The sequence below is a fragment of the Oncorhynchus nerka genome, linkage group LG9b (assembly GCF_034236695.1).
Source record: "Oncorhynchus nerka isolate Pitt River linkage group LG9b, Oner_Uvic_2.0, whole genome shotgun sequence".
Lineage (NCBI taxonomy): Eukaryota > Metazoa > Chordata > Actinopteri > Salmoniformes > Salmonidae > Oncorhynchus > Oncorhynchus nerka.
In genome coordinates, this window is record NC_088424.1 from 43,676,790 (window position 1) to 43,697,396 (window position 20,607).

General features: G+C 40.2%; 1 protein-coding gene across 1 annotated transcript; it reads left to right on the top strand.

Annotated features, from left to right (window-relative positions):
- Positions 1-1,425: 1,425 nt before the first annotated feature.
- LOC115122237 (retinal homeobox protein Rx1-like) lies at positions 1,426-20,296 on the top strand. Its single transcript, XM_029651430.2, has 4 exons — positions 1,426-1,618; positions 2,820-3,263; positions 7,832-8,088; positions 13,759-20,296. Exons 2-4 carry the CDS (start codon positions 2,981-2,983, stop codon positions 14,251-14,253), a joined length of 1,035 nt encoding a protein of 344 aa, XP_029507290.1. The 5' UTR covers positions 1,426-1,618; positions 2,820-2,980; the 3' UTR covers positions 14,254-20,296.
- Positions 20,297-20,607: the final 311 nt, after the last annotated feature.

The window sequence follows — 20,607 nt, forward strand, 5'->3', positions numbered from 1 at the left end:
ATATCATTATTAGTGTGGCAGTAAATGCAAGCAGGCATTGCTCATTTCTCTTATTGGCAGTAAATGCAAGCAGGCATTGCTCATTTCTCTTATTGGCAGTAAATGCAAGCAGGCATTGCTCATTTCTCTTATTGGCAGTAAATGCAAGCAGGCATTGCTCATTTCTCTTATTGGCAGTAAATGCAAGCAGGCATTGCTCATTTCTCTTATTGGCAGTAAATGCAAGCAGGCATTGCTCATTTCTCTTATTGGCAGTAAATGCAAGCAGGCATTGCTCATTTCTCTTATTGGCAGTAAATGCAAGCAGGCATTGCTCATTTCTCTTATTGGCAGTAAATGCAAGCAGGCATTGCTCATTTCTCTTATTGGCAGTAAATGCAAGCAGGCATTGCTCATTTCTCTTATTGGCAGTAAATGCAAGCAGGCATTGCTCATTTCTCTTATATGCTAACATTCTTTTCAAAATGCACAAGTACTCAAACAAGGGCCGAGCAACTCTATCCTGGTTGTGTTCAAACAAACCAGCCTGGCTAGAGGAGAACAAAGCCAATTTATACAAACCATAATGGAAGCAAGCCATATCAGGGTTCAGAAAAGCTGTGCCAAAATGAAGAGCCTACCCTTGGATTAGAGTGTGAGAAGTGATAGAGAGGTGTCATGTTTCTAAAACATGTATAATGTCACTTTGGTGCCATGAATTTAAGATAATTAAGTGAATTACTGATGTTAACTTAACACTGACTTGTGTCGTGGTAAGTGAGCTATTAACTCTAGGTAACACAATATTCCATACATTGTTTTAAGTGTTTAAAGCTTAACATTTTACATCAATGGGGTATCTATTTTTAAGTTGAAACGGCTAACCTTAGACTTAATTTATTCCAGGTTCCATTAAAATGTTTATATTTATATCGTGTTTACATGACACGGGCCGTACTCAAGTATATAATCATTTTCAAGGAAATATACAATTATAAATGCACATGTATACATAGTCATTGTTCATTACACAGCTTTCTTTTCATAATCCACAAGCGCTAAAACAAGGGTTTATTAGAATACATTTGCTTCATGTCTTTCCTGTGCAGGCCAGTTTGTGTCCAGCCAAAGCATACTACATCGCTGTATATCTCTGTATATTCTCTCATATATTGTGTGTAATGAAGGGATTACAAGAACCATTATCTTTTAAACAATAGATTTTCTGAAAGAAAGTTTTGTCAAAGCCTTCATTAGCCGAGGCCTCCCTCTGTGGTCTGAATACAGGCCACATTTTACAGCAATTACTTCACCAGAAAACAACTGCCAATCATTCTTAAAGGGGAAGGATTCCAATTAATAAACCTCTTAAATACTCTGGTTTCCCTCAGTATCTAGTGAACAGTCAAACAGACAGTGGCTATAGCCAGAGGGGAGGAACTCCATTGAGTGTTCCTACTTAGTAGTTATCGTTGAAGACTTTGAAGGACTTTATCCGGGGAGGTTGGGAGGAGCAGGTGCACAGCTAACGGAACTCCCATCCGCTGTCATTTGCAACTTGTCGGACAGAGGAGCCACAACTCTACGGCTCAGCATTGAAAGAGGATGTGTGTAGTATAACTAAGCTACCTGTATAGAGGTAAGTACATTTATAAATGTCGCTAGTGATTATTGCTGTTTATTTTGAGTTGATAGTACTATTACTACTTAGTTACAACTACTTGTTGTTAAAGATACCATTATTGTTAAGATATTTCTTCATTTTATTTCATTGCCTCATGTTTTTCCAATTTCATAAGGAGGACTTTATCTGAATGCATATATTGTGGAGTGGCAGGTAGCCTAGTGGTTAGAGCGTTGGGCCAGTAACTGAAAGGTTCGCTAGATTGAATCCCCGTGCTGACAAGGTACAAATCTGTCGTTCTGCCCCTGAACAAAGGCAGTTAACCCACTGTTCCTAGGCCGTCATTGTAAATAAGAATTTGTTCTTAACTGACTTGCCTAGTTAAATAAAAAATTGCTTGTCCTACAATCTTTAAAAACAATCAAATACATTTTTAGGGTGGAATTAATTATCATATTTATTCATAGACCCAAATATCAAATAAAATGTATGATGTAATCTTGTCATTTTATATCCGTTTTGCTGATAAATGTAGCTAGCCCGAGTGGCACAGAGGTCTAAGGCACTGCATCTCAGTGCTAGAGGCATTGCCACAGACCCTGGATCGATTCCGGGCAATATCACAACCGATCGTGTTCAGGAGTCCCATAAGGCGGCGCACAATTGGCCCAGCGCCGTCCAGGTTAGGGGAGGGTTTGGCTGGGGTAGGCCATCATTGTAAAATAAGAATTTGTTCTTAACAGACTTGCCTTGTTAAAAATAAGTTTATTTAGAAAAACCCTGTTCATCATTTCAGATCATATTTTTTTAACTAACCAGAAAATGTGTATTGTTTTTAAACATATTTATTTAAAGAAATTACATATATTTTAATATATGCTTTTTCATAAAAAAAAAAACACAATTCTTTACTGATGCATGAGTCAGATTTTGACCCTTAAGTAAAAATATTCTGCTGAAAAATAACTTTTGCATGAAAACAATACAGAAAAAAAGTTCAGGTTTGGTTTCTTTCTTTCAGTCATGTATCATAAAGAATAAGGAATGTGAATTAAGCATATCAACGACAAATATATCCACAGTTTTCCAATTAAATCATTGCATTTGCACAATACTAACAAGTGGCATATATGCACATTCACAACCACACGGACAGTTCAGCAAGTAGTGTGTTGATGATACCAACATGTCTAACTCTCCAAACTCTGTTTTGCAGACTGACAGGAAATCCAAGGACAATATCTGCTCTGGCTTTCTCTCTCTTGATATAATCCCTATGTGACAAATGACAACCTGTAGTGCTGTCTGTCACGTGTCCAACTATATCTGAGGGTGGCCCCTCAGCAGTAGGAAGAGGTCCTCTGGATACATTTGTCGATGGATACCTTGGGAATGGTGGGCGACGGCTGCCTGTCACCAGACAACTACCATGACATGCTGAAGGGAGGGGGGTCTAGCGGAGGAGGCCGGGTCCACAGCATCGATGTGATCTTGGGCTTCAGTAAGGACCAGGACCCTCTGCTGACCCCTGTGGGGGACGTGGGGGCCCATAATGTGGCCACTGAAGGCCTGGAGGACCACCAGGAGAAGCAGGTCAAGTCAGACCCTTACGGACAGCTGGCCAGCCTGGGGGACAGCACACAGCACTCTGACTTCCACGGTCAGTACACTGGTTTTAATTGAATGATTGCATTTATTACATAATTGAATTCACATATTCAGAGACTTATGTCAATTTTCGTTGATGTGATAATGATGTGATATTGACGTGATAATGGTGTGATATTGACGTGATAATGGTGTGGTATTGATGTGATAATGATGTGATAATGATGTGATATTGATGTGATAATGGTGTGATATTGACGTGATAATGGTGTGGTATTGATGTGATAATGATGTGATAATGATGTGATATTGATGTGATAATGATGTGATATTGATGTGACAATGGTGTGATAATGATATGATAATGATGTGATATTGACGTGATATTGATGTGACAATGGTGTGATAATGATGTGATATTGACGCGATAATGATGTGATATTGATGTGATAATGGTGTGATATTGATGTGATAATGATGCGATAATGATGTGCTATTGATGTGATAATGCTGTGCTATTGATGTGATAATGACGTGGTAATGATGTGACATCGACACGATAATGATGTGATATTGATGCGATAATGGTGTGATATCGACGTGATAATGATGTGATATTGAGGTGATAATGATGTGATATTGATGTGATAATGGTGTGATATTGACGTGATAATGATGTGACAATGCTGTGATATTGAGGTGATAATGGTGTGATAATGATGTGATATTGACGTGATAATGGTGTGATAATGATGTGATATTGACGTGAAAATGACGTGATATTGATATGATAATGATGTGATATTGACGTGACATCTGACGTGTCACGAGAGACAAACTATAACAGCACAAGGACAATGACATGGGGGGGTTAATGGGGAATATATGTTGGTCACAGATTGGACAACAATAGTTGGACCAGTAAAGACGTTCCCTTTTCTCCAGTCGAAGGAATAGTCATAATGTTTGCTTAGATAACCTCATTCAGGAGGAAAGGCAAAGTCCAGGGACAGTTGAAAGCACACTGTGGTAACCTCATCCAGGAGAAAAGGCAAAGTCCAGGGACAGTTGGAAGCACACTGTGGTAACCTCATCCAGGAGGAAAGGCAGGGACAGTTGAAAGCACACTGTGTTAACCTCATCCAGGAGGAAAGGCAGGGATAGTTGAAAGCACACTGTGGTAACCTCATCCAGGAGGAAAGGCAGGGACAGTTGAAAGCACACTTTGCTCAGGTTCTTATTTTTGGCAAAGATTCAGAGACTAGAACACTACAGTACAACTACAATGCTGGATTTTACATTTCTAGCTACTTGTATACTTGTTGTACTAATTATTTCTCCCAGAACAATACTGGCATGTCATAACAATTATCTATCACATTAACATTACAGCATAGTGAATTAAGGAGACCACTTTTGCTGCCTTCCTCGCACGCTTGTTACCAAGCCAATGATCTGATGATAATCTCAATTGAGCCTCAATTGATTTGGATTAATGAATGAACAAACTCTGATGGGATCTACCATCCGTCAACCACGTGAAGTGGGGTTTCAACCTCACCCTGTTTTCTGACATAATTAGATCTGGTACTTGGGTGAGTGGAGAAGCCAAGTAAAGTCTCTGTGTAGATTAGAACTGGCCAGCCTAGGGCACACGTGGACACTCAGGTTTAACAGGTGGCATCTGTCCTCATGGGATTACTGGGCCTGAGGAATGCAGTGAAGACAATATGACATCACCCGCCGAGAGAGAAGAGGCCTGCAGCTTGCATTGCCTTTAGGCTCTGTTGCAATATACAGTTGAAGTCGAAAGTTTACATACACTTAGGTTGGTGTAATTAAAACTCGTTTTTCAACCCCTCCACACATTTATTGTAAACAAACTATAGTTATGGCAAGTCGGTTAGGACATCTACTTTGTGCATGACACAAGTATTTTTCCAACAATTGTTTACAGACAAATGATTTTACTTACAATTCACTGTATCACAATTCCAGTGGGTCGGAAGTACACATACACCAAGTTGACTGTGCCTTTAACCTCTTGGAACTCTAGGGGCAGTATTTTCACTTTTGGAAAAAAAACATTCCCGTTTTAAACGGGATATTTTGTCAGGAAAAGATGCTAGAATATGCATATAATTGACAGATTTCGATAGAAAACACTCTAACGTTTCCAAAACTGTAAAGATATTGTCTGTGAGTATAACAGAACTGATGTTGCAAGCGAAAGCCTGAGAAAAATCCAATCCGGAAGTGCCCCAGGTTTTGAAAGCGCTGCGTTCCAATGACTCCCTATTTGGCTGTGAATGTACCATCAACGAGCTTACACTTTATACGTATTCCCCAAGGTGTCTACAGCATTGTGACGTAGTTTTACGCATTTCTGTTGAAGAATAGCCGTATGCGGGCACATTGCGTAAGTGGTCACATGGTGGCTCCGAGAGAGATTCTCGCATAAAGTACAGAGGTAGCCATTACTCCAACGGTCCTAGAGAAAAAGGAATTGTCCCGACGGATATATTATCGAATAGATATTAGAAAAACACCTTGAGGATGGATTCTAAACAACGTTTGCCATGTTTCTGTTGATATTATGGAGCTAATTTGGAATATTTTTCGGCGTTGTGGTGACCGCAATTTCCGGGCGATTTCTCAGCCAAACGTGAAGAACAAACGGAGCTGTTTCGCCTACAAAAATAATGTTTTGGGAAAAAATGAACTTTGGCTATCTACCTGGGAGTCTCATGAGTGAAAACATCCGAAGTTCATCAAAGGTAAACGATTTAATTTGATTGCTTTTCTGATGTCCGTGACAAGGTTGCCTGCTGCTAGCAAGGCATAATGCTATGCTAGGCTATGATAAACTTACACAAATGCTTGTCTAGCGTTGGCTGTAAAGCATATTTTGAAAATCTGAGATGACAGGGTGATGAACAAAAGGCTAAGCTGTGTCTCAATATATTTAATTTGTGAATTTCATAAATAGGAATATTTTCTAGGGATATTTATGTCCGCTGCGTTATGCTAATTAGTTTGAGGCGATGATTACGCTCCCGCATGCGGGTTTGGGAAAACAGCTTGGAAAATTCCAGAAAATGATGTCATGGCTTTAGATGCTTCTGATAGGCTATTTGACATCATTTGAGTCAATTGGAGGTGTACCTGTGGATGTATTTCAAGGCCTACCTTCAAACTCAGCGCCTCTTTGCTTCACATCATGGGAAAATCAAAAGAAATCAGCCAAGACCTCATAAAAGAATTGTAGACCACCACAAGTCTGGTTCATCCTTGGGAACAATTTCCAAAAGCCTGAAGGTACCACATTCATCTGTACAAACAATAGTACGCAAGTATAAACACCATGGGACCATGCAGCTGTCGTACCGCTCAGGAAGGAGACGCGTTCTGTCTCCTAAAGATGAATGTACTTTGGTGAGAAAAGTGAAAATCAATCCCAGAACAACAGCGAAGGGCCTTATGAAGATGCTGGATCTATATCCACAGTAAAACGAGTCCTTAATCAACACAACCTAAAATGCCGCTCAGCAAGGAAGAAGCCACTGCTCCAAAACCGCCATAAAAAAGCCAGACTACGGTTTGCAACTGCACATGGGGGCAAAGATCGTACATTTTGGAGAAATGTCCTCTGGTCTGATGACACAAAAATAGAACTGTTTGGCCATAATGACCATCGTTATGTTTGGAGAAAAAAGGGGGAGGCTTGCAAGCCGAAGAACACCATCCCAACTGTGAAGCATGGGGGTCGCAGCATCATGTTGTGGGGGTGCTTTGCTGCAGGAGGGACTGGTGCACTTCACAAATTAGATGGCATCATGATATATTGAGGCAACATCTCAAGACATCAGTCAGGAAGTTAAAGCTTGGTCGCAAATGGTCTTCCAAATGGACAATGACCCCAAGCATACTTCCAAAGTTGGGGCAAAATGGCTTAAGGACAACCAAGTCAAGGTATTGGAGTGGCCATCACAAAGCCCTGACGTCAATCGTACAGAAAATTTGTGGGCACAACTGAAAAAGCGTGTGCGAGCAAGGAAGCCTACAAACCTGACTCAGTTACACCAGCTCTGTCAGGAGGGATGGGCCATAATTCACCCAACTTATTGTGGGAAGCTTGTGAAAGGCTACCCAAAATGTTTGACCCAAGTTAATTAAACAATTTAAAGGCAATGCTACCAAATACTATTTGAGTATATGTAAACTTCTGACCCACTGGGAATGTGATGAAAGAAATAAAATATGAAATCATTCTCTCTACTATTATTCTGACATTTCACATTCTTAAAATAAAGTGGTGATCCTAACTTTTACTAGGATTAAATGTCAGGAATTGTGAAAAACTGAGTTAAAATGTATTCGGCTAAGGTGTATGTAAACTTCCGACTTCAACTGTATATCTTAAGTAGCATGCTAGTGCTGAAATAAACAGTATATTCAATACCTTACACCATTTACACTAAATGGAAACAAAATAGCATATAGTCCACCTTTCTAACCATGTTAGCCAACGGGAAGACCACGTTTGGTACAGTAAGTAGAACTGGCACTGCCGAATTAACAGGCTCATGACAAACATCCTCTTCTACTGTTTACCTGCAGAGTCAGGCCTTTTCTCCAGTGATAAGTGTGATGGGGACCTGGGGGACCTCCAGAAGGGGTTGGACAGCGACAGGGGGAAGTCACCTGAGCCACCAGAGGAAGACCACCCCAGGAAGAAGCACCGGCGTAACCGCACCACCTTCACCACCTACCAACTCCATGAGCTGGAGCGGGCCTTTGAGAAGTCCCACTACCCTGACGTCTACAGCAGAGAAGAGCTGGCCATGAAGGTTAACCTCCCAGAGGTTCGCGTACAGGTATGGCACATCCGGCTAACTACTACTACCAGTACCAATTAACTACTACTACCAGTACCAATGAACTACTACTACCAGTACCAATTAACTACTACTACCAGTACCAATTAACTACTACTACCAGTACCAATTAACTACTACTAACAGTACCAATTAACGACCACTACCAGTACCAATTAACGACCACTACCAGTACCAATTAACGACTACTACCAGTACCAATTAACGACTACTACCAGTACCAATTAACTACTACTACCAGTACCAATTAACTACTACTACCAGTACCAATTAACTACTACTACCAGTACCAATTAACGACTACTACCAGTACCAATTAACGACTACTACCAGTACCAATTAACGACTACTATCAGTACCAATTAACGACTACTACCAGTACCAATTAACGACTACTACCAGTACCAATTAACTACTACTACCAGTACCAATTAACTACTAATACCAGTACCAATTAATGACTACTACCAGTACCAATTAACTACTACTGCCAGTACCAATTAACGACTACTACCAGTACCAATTAATGAGTACTAATTATATTGCATGTACTGTTGCCTTTACCTATCTAGTACAATACACTAATAATACTGTCCAGGTATGGAGCCTCCTGCTGTTTACTATCACTATACTATTAATCAATCAATCAAATGTATTAATAAAGCCCTTTTTACATCAGCCGATGTCACATAGTGCTATACAGAAACCCAGCCTAAAACCCCAAACAGCAAGCACTAGCATTAGCACTGGCACTACTACTAAAGTTACTACTACTTCTACTACTACTACTACTAAAGATACTGCTACCACAACTACTACTACTAAAGTTACTACTACTAAAGTTACTACTACTACTACTACCACAACTACTACTACTAAAGTTACTACTACTACTACTACTACTAAAGATACTGCTACCACAACTACTACTACTAAAGTTACTACTACTACTACTACTACTAAAGATACTGCTACCACAACTACTACTACTAAAGTTACTACTACTACTGCTACCACTATTAAAGTTACTACTACTACTAAAGTTACTATTACTACTACTTAAGTTACGACTACTACTAAAACTACTACTACTACTGCTAAAGTTATTACAACTACCACTACTAACGTTACTACTATTAATACAATTATTATTACTACTACTAATACTACTACTACTACTATTACTAGTTTCTGGCTTATTTGAGCCAGTCTCATCATAGCGCTTAATGGTTTTTGCGACTGCACTTGAAGAAACTTTCAAAGTTCTTGACATTTTCCGGATTTACTGACCTTCATGTCTTAAAGTAATGATGGACTGTAGTTTCTCTTTACTTATTTGAGCTATTCTTGATATAATCTTGATATATCTTGATATTCTTGATATAATCTGGACTAATCTGGACATCTTCTGTATACCACCCCTACCTAGTCACAACGCAACTGATTGGCTCAATCGCATTTAGGGTCACCTGCTACTGTCCTCCCTTCCACTGACATACTGTTATGGTCAGCTCATAGGGTCTGGATGACCACTCCCTCTTTCGCTCTCTCTCTCTCCTAAAATAAATAGCTTATCCTATAAAATGAGCGATTTCCAATAGGATTTTGTGTCACCTCTATTGGAATCCCATTGAACTACTTTTTTTTCCTATTGTAAATCTAAAGTAATCACAGTGGATCCTTCAGGATTATTGCAGTCCTATGGGATTTTGTGTCACCTGTATCAGAATCCTATTGGAATTCTATTGGACTACTTTTTTCCTATTGGGAATCAAAAGTAATCATAATGAACCCTAAATGATTCTTGCAATACCATAGGATTTTGCATCACCTCTATCAGAATCATATTGGACTACTTTTTTACCCATTGGAAATCAAAATGAATTCCAACGGATCCTATAGATTTTTAATAAATCAGAATCTGAAAAAAATCTACTTTTTTTCTTTATTGAACACTATTCAATTATAGATTGCTGTCATTAGTTACAGTACAATACAACAGCATTAATTACAACATGTTTGTTGATTGGAAACAACAGTTTACATTTAACTATATTAATTTATGTTATATTCACCTGTAAGAAATCCTGTCCCTTACTAACAATGTCACAGCAAGCGTGAGCTCGCAGTATTAATTAGCATAACTCCAAAGTTCAGCTCACCACCTGTGGCTGTGCAAAGAATCTCCGGTTTTCTAACTGTTTCATCATTCACTGTGAGTACATTATTTGTTTCCTGACAAATCTGTCAACGTTTTAATCGTATATTATTTGTTATAAATTACACAATTTTATGCACTCGTTTTATGCTAGCTAAAAAACAAACTTACTGTTAGCCACATTTTTCTTGTCAGTTGACTAGCTGACTAGCTGACTAATTAACTAAGTTGTAGCCATTTGTATCGATACACACGGCGTAGCATGGCTTAACATGATCACGCCCCCAAGTAGGTACAGCCACACGTAGAACAATGTGCCAGATATTTTACCGGATGTATAAATGTGAAGCATCTTGTTGGCATTTCTCATCGTTGAAACATTTGTTCTCAATACAGGTTTCTGTTCCCAAAACTCGAATCTGTTGCGAACAGAGTGGACTACGTTTTGTCAATTTTACCCGTTGCCAAAGTTTTTAAAAATGGCGTTGTTTAGAAGCAGTTCAAGGGCGAATTGAGTTATTGCACTCTCGCACTTCACAGAGTACGCGATCCCTGACATAAATATGCAAATACATGCTAGAACGCCCCAATAGCATTTCACTAGCTCATGCTTGGCTCTGCCCCCCTCTTTGCTTATTCTGCCCACTATGACCCACTTGTTCCCATTGGAAACGACAGGCTGTGGTCTATCTTGGGTTAGTTATAAAACATCTTTGGTGTAGCCGAAGGGTACTCCACTGTTAAATTGTCTGCATTACCCAACAGCGGCTGTATGCTTGTTTTTATCGTTCTTTAAATAATATGGATATGCATGGTTGGTCATTTTTAACATACTGTGTCGTCTTAATCAACAAACTACTTCATACATAAAAACACTATCATTCGAAACCAGGTTAGACGAACCTCATGGTTTCAGGCTATTACTCCGTGATGTTGATGGAAAGCGTATAATGCACTGTACTGAACTCTACTGTATTGAACTCTAATGTACTGAACTCTACTGAACTGAACTCTACTGAACTCTACTGTACTGTACTGAACTAAACTCTACTGTACTGAACTCTACTGTACTATACTGAACTCTACTGTATTGAACTGAATTCTACTGTACTGAACTCTACTGAACTATACTGTACTGAACTCTACTGTACTGAACTCTAATGAACTCTACTGTACTGAACTGTACTCTACGGTACTGAACTCTACTGAACTCCACTCTACTGAATTCTACTGAACTCTACTCTACTGAATTATACTTTACTGTACTCCATTCTACTGAACTCTATTGTACTGAACTGTACTATACTGATATCTACTTTACTCTACTGAACTGTACCTGAACTCTACTGTACTGAACTCTACTGTACTGAACTCTACTGTACTGAACTCTACTGAACTCTACTGTGCTGTATTGTGACATACTAACTGCTGAAACATGAGGAGAATGACATTCAAATTCATAATTATGAATTTCTGTGTAATACGGATCATGGTCCTATGATGTAATTCCGTTACCGGGCATAAATCCTCTTCACTTACTGTAGTTCAATAACCAAAATATATATTTTTAAACTCAAGTTGTCATGTCATGGCTGACGCGCCATTATTTCTGCAGACATTTGTTCATCTTAATTTGGAGCAGATATTTAACACAGGGACACTGGAAGTCAATCTTAAATGAATAACTGTTTATTGTCAGCAAGTTGGATAGGTCGCAGTCAAACTTAGATACATAATGTACCGGTCTGAAATGAGCTCTAATGGGGCAGTCCCGTTAGTTCTCTTGTATACTGCAGACAAGTCATATTTGTATGATTTAGCTTATTCATCATTAATTCATCATTAACATCTGCTTCATTCATTTGACCGACCAATACTGGGTCATGCATGTGACAGACCAATATCTCACCAGGCTTCTTCTTTCTAAGCTGAGACCTTGAAACTGAGATATCGTTCGTTCTCAAAACAAGGGTCTGGGCGTACTGCCAAATTGCAGATACTGATATTGAGGGTTTGTTCAATCACGCATGAACACAGAAATTGGTTATTAGAAAAGCACAAACAGAACACAGAAATTAATTAAATAGAAAAGCACCTACATTAATTTTTCCATCACAGTTGTCACATAAATGTCACGCCTTAGTATTTTGTGTTTTCTTTATTATTGTGGTTAGGCCAGGGTGTGACATGGGTGATTATGTGTTTGTCTTGTCTAGGGGTTTTGTAGATTTATGGGGTTGTGTTCAGTGTAGTATTCTAGGTAAGTCTATGGTTGCCTAGAGTGGTTCTCAATCAGAGGCAGGTGCTTATCGTTGTCTCTGATTGGGAACCATATTTAGGCAGCCATATTCTTTGGGTATTTTGTGGGTGATTGTTTCCTGTCTCTGTGTTTTGCACCAGTTAGGACTGTTTTGGTTTTGCCACGTTTTGTATATGTATATTGTTCACGTTCTTATTAAAGATGTTCAACCATAACCACGCTGCATTTTGGTCCTTCTCTCCTTCCCAGGAAGAAAACCGTAACAATAAAAACCTGATGGATATTTCACCATAATTCCCTTACCAAAGTTTCCATCTGCACAGTTATTCCACTAAATTTGTGTTTGTACCTTTTTTTGTTGGAATTGTTAAAAGATGTCCTTGTGCGTACAGTGACTTCAAAAAGTATCACACCCATTTACTTTTTCCACATTTTGTTGTGTTACAATTGAGATGTTTTTCTACTGGCCTAACTACAATACCCCATAATGTCAAAGTGGAATTATGTTTTTAAAAATGTTTACAAATTAATTTAAAAATAAAAAGCTGAAATGTATTTATACACCCAGTCACTACAAAGATACTGGCGTACTTTCTAACTCAGTTGCTGAAGAGGAAGGAAACCACTCAGGGATTTCACCATGAGGCCAATAGTGACTTTAAAACAGTGACAAAGTTTAATGACTGTGATAGGTGAAAATTGAGGATGGAACAACAACATTGTAGTTACTCCACAATACTAACCTAAACAACGGTGAAAAGAGTTGGGGTATACTTGTAATCGTTAAGATCTAGGGAGTTTTTTTCAGGATAAAAAATAACTGAAATGGAGCTAAGCACAGACAAAATCCTAAAGAAAAACCTGGTTCAGTCTGCTTTCCACCAGACACTGGGAGATGAATTCACCTTTCGGCAGGACAATGACCTACAATCTACACTGGAGTTGCTAACCATGAAGTCAATGACTGTTTCTGAGTGGCCGAGTTACAGTTTTGACTTAAATCTATTTATTTTTTATTTTCTCCCTAATTTCGTGGTATCCAATTGGTAGTTACTGTCTTGTCACACAACAAAATGTGGAATAAGTTAAGATGTATGAATACTTTCTGAAGGCCCTGTATAGTTGTATGGTTTGTTAAACGTTGTTTGGCATGCCTTTTCAAGTTAAAGCGTAATTATGTTACCTTGGAGACAACCGTAGACTAATATTACTATATCTTGTCCGTGTCCAGGTATGGTTCCAGAACCGTCGGGCTAAGTGGAGACGTCAGGAAAAGATGGACTCCAGCTCCTTGAAGCTCCACGACTCCCCCATGCTGTCCTTCAACCGGCCGCCCATGCCCTCCAACATGGGGCCCATGTCCAACCCATTACCCCTGGATCCCTGGCTGGCCTCGCCCATGTCCAGTGCCACCCCCATGCATACTATCCCTGGCTACAGGGCCCCAGGGCAGGGCCCTCACCTTCAGCCTGCCTACCCCAGCCACTCCCACAGCTTCCTCAACAGCCCCCCAGTACATGGTGTGGTGCACCAGGGGATGGTGCAAGGAATGCAAGGGAGGCAAAGCATGCAGTCAATGGCTCCGCCTCCCTACCAGTGTCACCCTAGCTTCAATGATAACTACCCTATGCATGAGGAAGTGGAACGTAGCTCCAGCATCACAGCGCTGAGGATGAAGGCTAAGGAGCACCTTCATTCATTGGATAAAACCTGGCAGCACATGTGATCCATTGGAGAGGAGATGGTCTGTATGAAGGCTGTCAACACGTGATTGTAATCACAAAAACAACGACGTTGTGTATAAAGATGGTCTCTATTTTCCTGGATATCAATTGAATAGGGGGGGCACACATCCTGATGGAGAGGATATGTGGCACCTTGTCAACTTGTTGAGTGACTTGTGAAAACAGAACTGATAAATAAATTTATCATCAAGCTTTGATGAACGATTTATACTCCGGATTCAATTGAACTCGCACTATAGTGGTCTTGCGATGGCGGGCTGGATTGTTGACCAATATGTCCCCCTATCAGTGGAAAGGGACATATTAGGGCCAGGAGTTTTCCTGACCATGTGAGCTGACTACAATAAGAAATTCTCCTGGCCTAGATGAGGCAATATTATGACCTGACCAGAGAAATCTCCTGGCCTAGATGAGGCCGTATGACCTGACCAGGGAAAACTCCTGGCCTAGATGAGGCAGTATGAGCTGAGGCAGTGACTCCTAAAATGTTCTCAGAAGACTCAGTCCTGGCAGATCGAGGTTGAGTTGAGAAAATCCTCTATCTTGGGTAATCTGTCACGCCTGCTAATTTGGTCGGACAACCGTACCACTTAACACCTAATTAACAGTTTTTAAAGCGATTCACCTCGGGTTAACAATTGATGGACAGCTGCCCTCAGAGTCTCCTTGAAACCCCTTAGATCCTATTCAAGGCCTGATAGTCAGTCACATCCTTTCCTCCTTTCCTTTCCTAATTTCCTTTCCTCACCTTTCCTCCTTCTCTATTCATCTCCCACTGTTTTACTGAGATGCTGCTAGATTGTTAGTTTCTGCTCATACACACACCACACTAGGATTTATACATTAGAGTGCCTGACAGACTACTACATGTGTGGTGGTGTACAGCGTTGGGGTTAACCTCTCTGGCACCAGTGGGACGGTAGCGTCCCACCTCGACAACAGCCAGTGAAATTGCAGGGCGCCGAATTCAAAACAACAGAAATCCCATAATTAAAATTCCTCAGACATACAAGTATTTTATACCATTTTAAAGATGAACTTGTTCTAAATCCAGCCACAGTGTCCGATTTCAAAAAGGCTTTACGACGAAAGCACACCAAATGATTATGTTAGATCAGCACATAGTCACAGAAAAACACAGCCATTTTTCCAGCCAAAGAGAGGAGTCACAAAAAGCAGAAATAGAGATAAAATGAATCACTAACCTTTGATGATCTTCATCAGATGACACTCATAGGACTTCATGTTACATGTATGTTTTATTCGATAAAGTTCATATTTATATCCAAAAATCGCAGTTTACATTGGCGCATTATGTTCAGTAGTTCCAAAACATCTGGTGATTTTGCAGAGAGCCACAACAATTTACAGAAATACTCATAATAAACATTGCTAAAAGATACAAGTGTTATGCATGGAATTTTAGATCCACTTCTACTTAATGCAACCGCTGTGTCAGATTTAAAAGAAACTTTACGGAAAAAGCACACCATGCAATAATCTGAGTACAGCGCTCAGACACAAAAACAAGCCATACAGATATCCGCCATGTTGTGGAGTCAACCTTAGTCAGAAATAGCATTATAAATATTCACTTACCTTTGATGATCTTCATCAGAATGCACTCCCAGGAATTCCAGTTCCACAATAAATGTTTGTTTTGTTTGATAAAGTCCATCTTTTATGTCCAAAAACCTCCTTTTTGTTCGCGCATTAGCCCAGTAATCCAAATTCACGAGGCGCGATCACTAGGTCCAGGCAAAGTCAAAAAGTTCTGTTACAGTCTGTAGAAACATGTCAAACGATCAATAATGTTCCAACCGGAGAATTCCTTTGTCTTCACAAATGCAATGGAACGCAGGTCGCTCTCACGTGTGATCAGCTCATGCCACACTGGCAGACCCCTGACTCAATCAGCTCTCATTCCCCCTCCTTCACAGTAGAAGCCTCAAACAAGGTTCTAAAGACTGTTGACATCTAGTGGAAGCCTTATAAAGTGCAATATGACCCCATAGACACTGTATATTCGATAGGCAATGAGTTGAAAAACTACAAACCTCAGATTTCCCACTTCCTGGTTGAATTTTTTCTCAGGTTTTTGCCTGCCATATGAGTTCTGTTATACTCACAGACATCATTCAAACAGTCTATCCAAATCTACTAATTATATGCATATTCTATCTTTTATAGCTGAGTAGCAGGCAGTTTACTCTGGGCACCTTTTTATCCAAGCTACTCAATACTGCCCCCCAGTCCCAAAGAAGTTAATTCCATTTCAATTCAGTCAAATCCTAATTTCCCGAAATTCCAAAGCATTGAGGAAAATTTGAAATGAAATTTGAGTTTACTTCCTAAATTCTCAAAATGCAACCCAACCCTGTGCACTACCACACATGTGATAGTCTGTCATAAATCCTTCTAACACATCCTATTAGTTAGTGCTGCTTCTTGATGTATTGTTGACAACAGGGGAGGCAGGCAGTCTCTTCATCTTAGTGCTGTTCTGTTTTTACATGGCCTAAAGCGGTCAGCAGTACAATAACTAAGCGTTTTCCCCGCCTCTGTTTCAGAGGAGTAATGTAACCACTCTCAAGTTCATAGACAGAGCTATGGATGCAAGTTTTCACCGTGTTTTGAGGCTATATAGTGTTTGTTTACATTGACTTTGTTTACAAACGTTGGAGTAAAACAGTCTTATATTTTGGGTTCTGACGAGGTATGGGAGTTGAACTAAGCTCATTAGGAATAAGAGATATCTTTTTTTGAAGAATCAATGGGTACATATCATTAATGTATAAGTCCAAAAATGGATGTAGAAACTGCTGATTGCCCCTTTAAGTGGCAGCAGTTACTATAGGGCACGGCAAGTACAAGAGGGTGTTCTTTCTATGCATTATGGTTATTCGGAAATGAGGGGTCACATACTGAGTGCGTGCGTGCGTGTGTGTGTGTGTGTGTGTGTGTGTGTGTGTGTGTGTGTGTGTGTGTGTGTGTGTGTGTGTGTGTGTGTGTGTGTAGCCCCAGAATGAGAGCTGCCTGCCTGTCTGATGTAACACTTCAGTGGGTTGACTGATTCATTGTTCAGGACTATTGATTCTCCTCTTGGTCTGAAGCTCCTGGAACCAAATGGTTAGAGAGGTTTAGAGGCTGGACTAACTAATGGTCATTAAATCCACCAGAACAGGGTTGGGGTCAATTCAAATAATAATAAAACAAACTTTTAAACGTTTTGATACACATACACACAGCTTCTACTTTTCAGTCTATTGAGAAGTCACTGAAAATATATGCCCTTTGTTCAGTTTACTTCTTGTTTGACTGCCTTCAACCCTGCACCTAAAATCCTGAGGAAAGCACCTTGCTGTTGAAACATTGGTTAACTAGTATTAAATGTTTTACATTTTAGCCATAGAGTGTAGTTGCCTTATTTTTCTCGTAAAACCCACCAAACCCTGGGCCCTCTTGTGGAGTTACATCTGGAAATATATCAAAAATACGGAGATCAACATTATGATTTTATATTTTTTTAAATAAAACATTCATGGGATACTTCTTGATACATTCCTACACACAGAAGTGCATTTTGTATTTTTGTGGGTTATCATAGTTAGTAAAAGCCAAAGACTTTTTTTTTTTTTTACTGGACCCCCCCCCCCTAAATCTATTAAGTATTTGTAAAACATTGTCTAATATACACTGCGTGTACAAATCATTAAGAACACCTTCCTAATATTGAGATGCACACCCACCTACAAGGTGTCGAAAGCGTTCCACAGGGATGCTGGCCCACGTTGACTCTACAAGGTGTTGAAAGCATTCCACAGGGATGCTGGCCCACGTTGACTCCACAAGGTGTTGAAAGCGTTCCATAGGGATGCTGGCCCACGTTGACTCCACAAGGTGTTGAAAGCGTTCCACAGGGATTCTGGCCCACGTTGACTCCAATGTTTCCCATTGTTGTCTCAAGTTGGCTGGATGTCCTTTGGGTGGTGGACCATTCTTTATACACACAGGAAACTGTTGAGCGTGAAAAACCCCGCAGCATTGCAGTCCTTGACACACTCAAACTAGTGCTCCTGGCACCTACTACCATACCCATTCATAGGCATTTACAGTTGAAGTCGGAAATTTAAATACACCTTAGCCAAATATTTTTCACAATTCCTGACATTTAATCCGAGTAAAAATGCCCTGTCTTAGGTCAGTTAGGATCGCCACTTTATTTTAAGAATGTGAAATGTCAGAATAATAATAGAGAGAATTATTTATTTCAGATTTGATTTCTTTCATCACATTCCCAGTGGGTCAGAAGTTTACATACACTCAAATAGTATTTGGTAGCATTGCCTTTAAATTGTTTAACTTGGGTCAAACATTTTGGGTAGCCTTCCACAAGCTTCCCACAATAAGTTGGGTGAATTATGGCCCATTCCTCCTGACAGAGCTGGTGTAACTGAGTCAGGTTTGTAGGCCTCCTTGCTCACACACGCTTTTTCAGTTCTGCCCACAAATGTTCTATACGATTGAGGTCAGGGCTTTGTGATGATCACTCCAATACAACTTTGTTGTCCTTAAGCCATTTTGCCCCAACTTTGGAAGTATGCTTGGGGTCATTGTCCATTTGGAAGACCCATTTGCAACCAAGCTTTAACTTCCTGACTGATGTCTTGAGATGTTGCTTCAATATATCCACATCCTCCACCTTCCTCATGATGTCATCTAATGTGTGAAGTGCACCAGTCCCTCCTGCAGCAAAGCACCCCCACAACATGATGCTGCCACCCCCATGCTTCACGGTTGGGATGGTGTTCTTCGGCTTGCAAGCCTCCCCCTTTTTCCTCCAAACATAACGATGGTCATTACGGCCAAACAGTTCTATTTTTGTTTCATCAGACCAGAGGACATTTCTCCAAAAAGTATGATCTTTGCCCCCATGTGCAGTTGCCAACCGTAGTCTGGCTTTTTTATGGCGGTTTTGGAGCAGTGGCTGCTTCCTTGCTGAGCGGCCTTTCAGGTTATGTCAATATAGGATTCGTTTTTACTGTGGACATAGATACTTTTGTACCTGTTTCCTCCAGCATCTTCACAAGGTCCTTTGCCGTTGTTCTAGGATTGATTTGCACTTTTCGCACCAAAGTATGTTTATCTCTAGGAGACAGAACGCATCTCCTTCTTGAGCTGTATGCGGTCCCATGGTGTTTATACATGCGTACTATTGTTTGTACAGATGAACGTGGTACCTTCAGGCATTTGGAAATTGCTCCTAAGGATGAGCCAGACTTGTGGAGGTCTACATTTCTTTTGGAGGTCTTGGCTGATTTCTTTTCATTTTCCCATGATGTGAAGCAAAGAGGCACTGTTTGAAGGTAGGCCTTGAAATACATCCACAGGTACACCTCCAATTGACTCAAATGATGTCAATTCACAAATCAGAAGCTTAGTGTATGTACTTCTGACCCACTGGAATTGTGATTAAGTGAAATAATTTTTCTGTAAACAATTGTTGGAAAAATGACTTGTGTCATGCACAAAGTAGATGTCCTAACCGACTTGCCAAAACTATAGTTTGTAAACAAGAAATTTGTGGAGTGGTTGAAAAACGAGTTTTAATGACCCCGACCTAAGTGTATGTGAACTTCTGACTTCAACTGTAAATGTTTTGTCTTGCCCATTCACCCTTTGAATGGCACACATACACAATCCATCTCTCAAGGCTTAAAAATCTTTAACCTGTCTCCTCCCCTTCATCTACACTGATTAAAGTGGTTTAAAAAGGTGATAAGGGAGCATAGCTTTCACCTGGGTTCACCTGGTCAGTCTATGTCATGGAAAGAGCAGGTGTTCTTAATGTTTTGTAAACTCGGTGTACTGTTCAACTTGATTCTCTGTTCAGTCATTTGTAATGCATTTTCTGTGCTGTACCTTGAATTCATTTATTTACATTTTGACATTATTTGTGTTGTATTTAGATTCAATGTTCTTTGATTGTAATAAAAACACACTAGAAACAGTGTGACAGAAGTTCCTCCCAGCAACTTGTATATTTTCCTTTAAAATGTACAACTCTCTAGACTACTCTGAACATGACTTGATGCTGGTAATGAGTGTGTCTGCTGGACAATGGCACCATGTCAGCCTTGGCAGGAAGGGACTGGTTGGGGATTAGGGCTGAGAGGGAGCAGTGAGCTTTTGTGTCTCTGCAGCCTGGTGCATGGAGACCTGCCAGCCTGTTAGGCAGATGAAGCTCCACTCCATCAGGCCTCCCCAGGGGTGTAGGAGGCATGGGGGGGGCTATACCATGTGTGGGTCACTGTAGCGGGTGTGTGTGTGTGTGT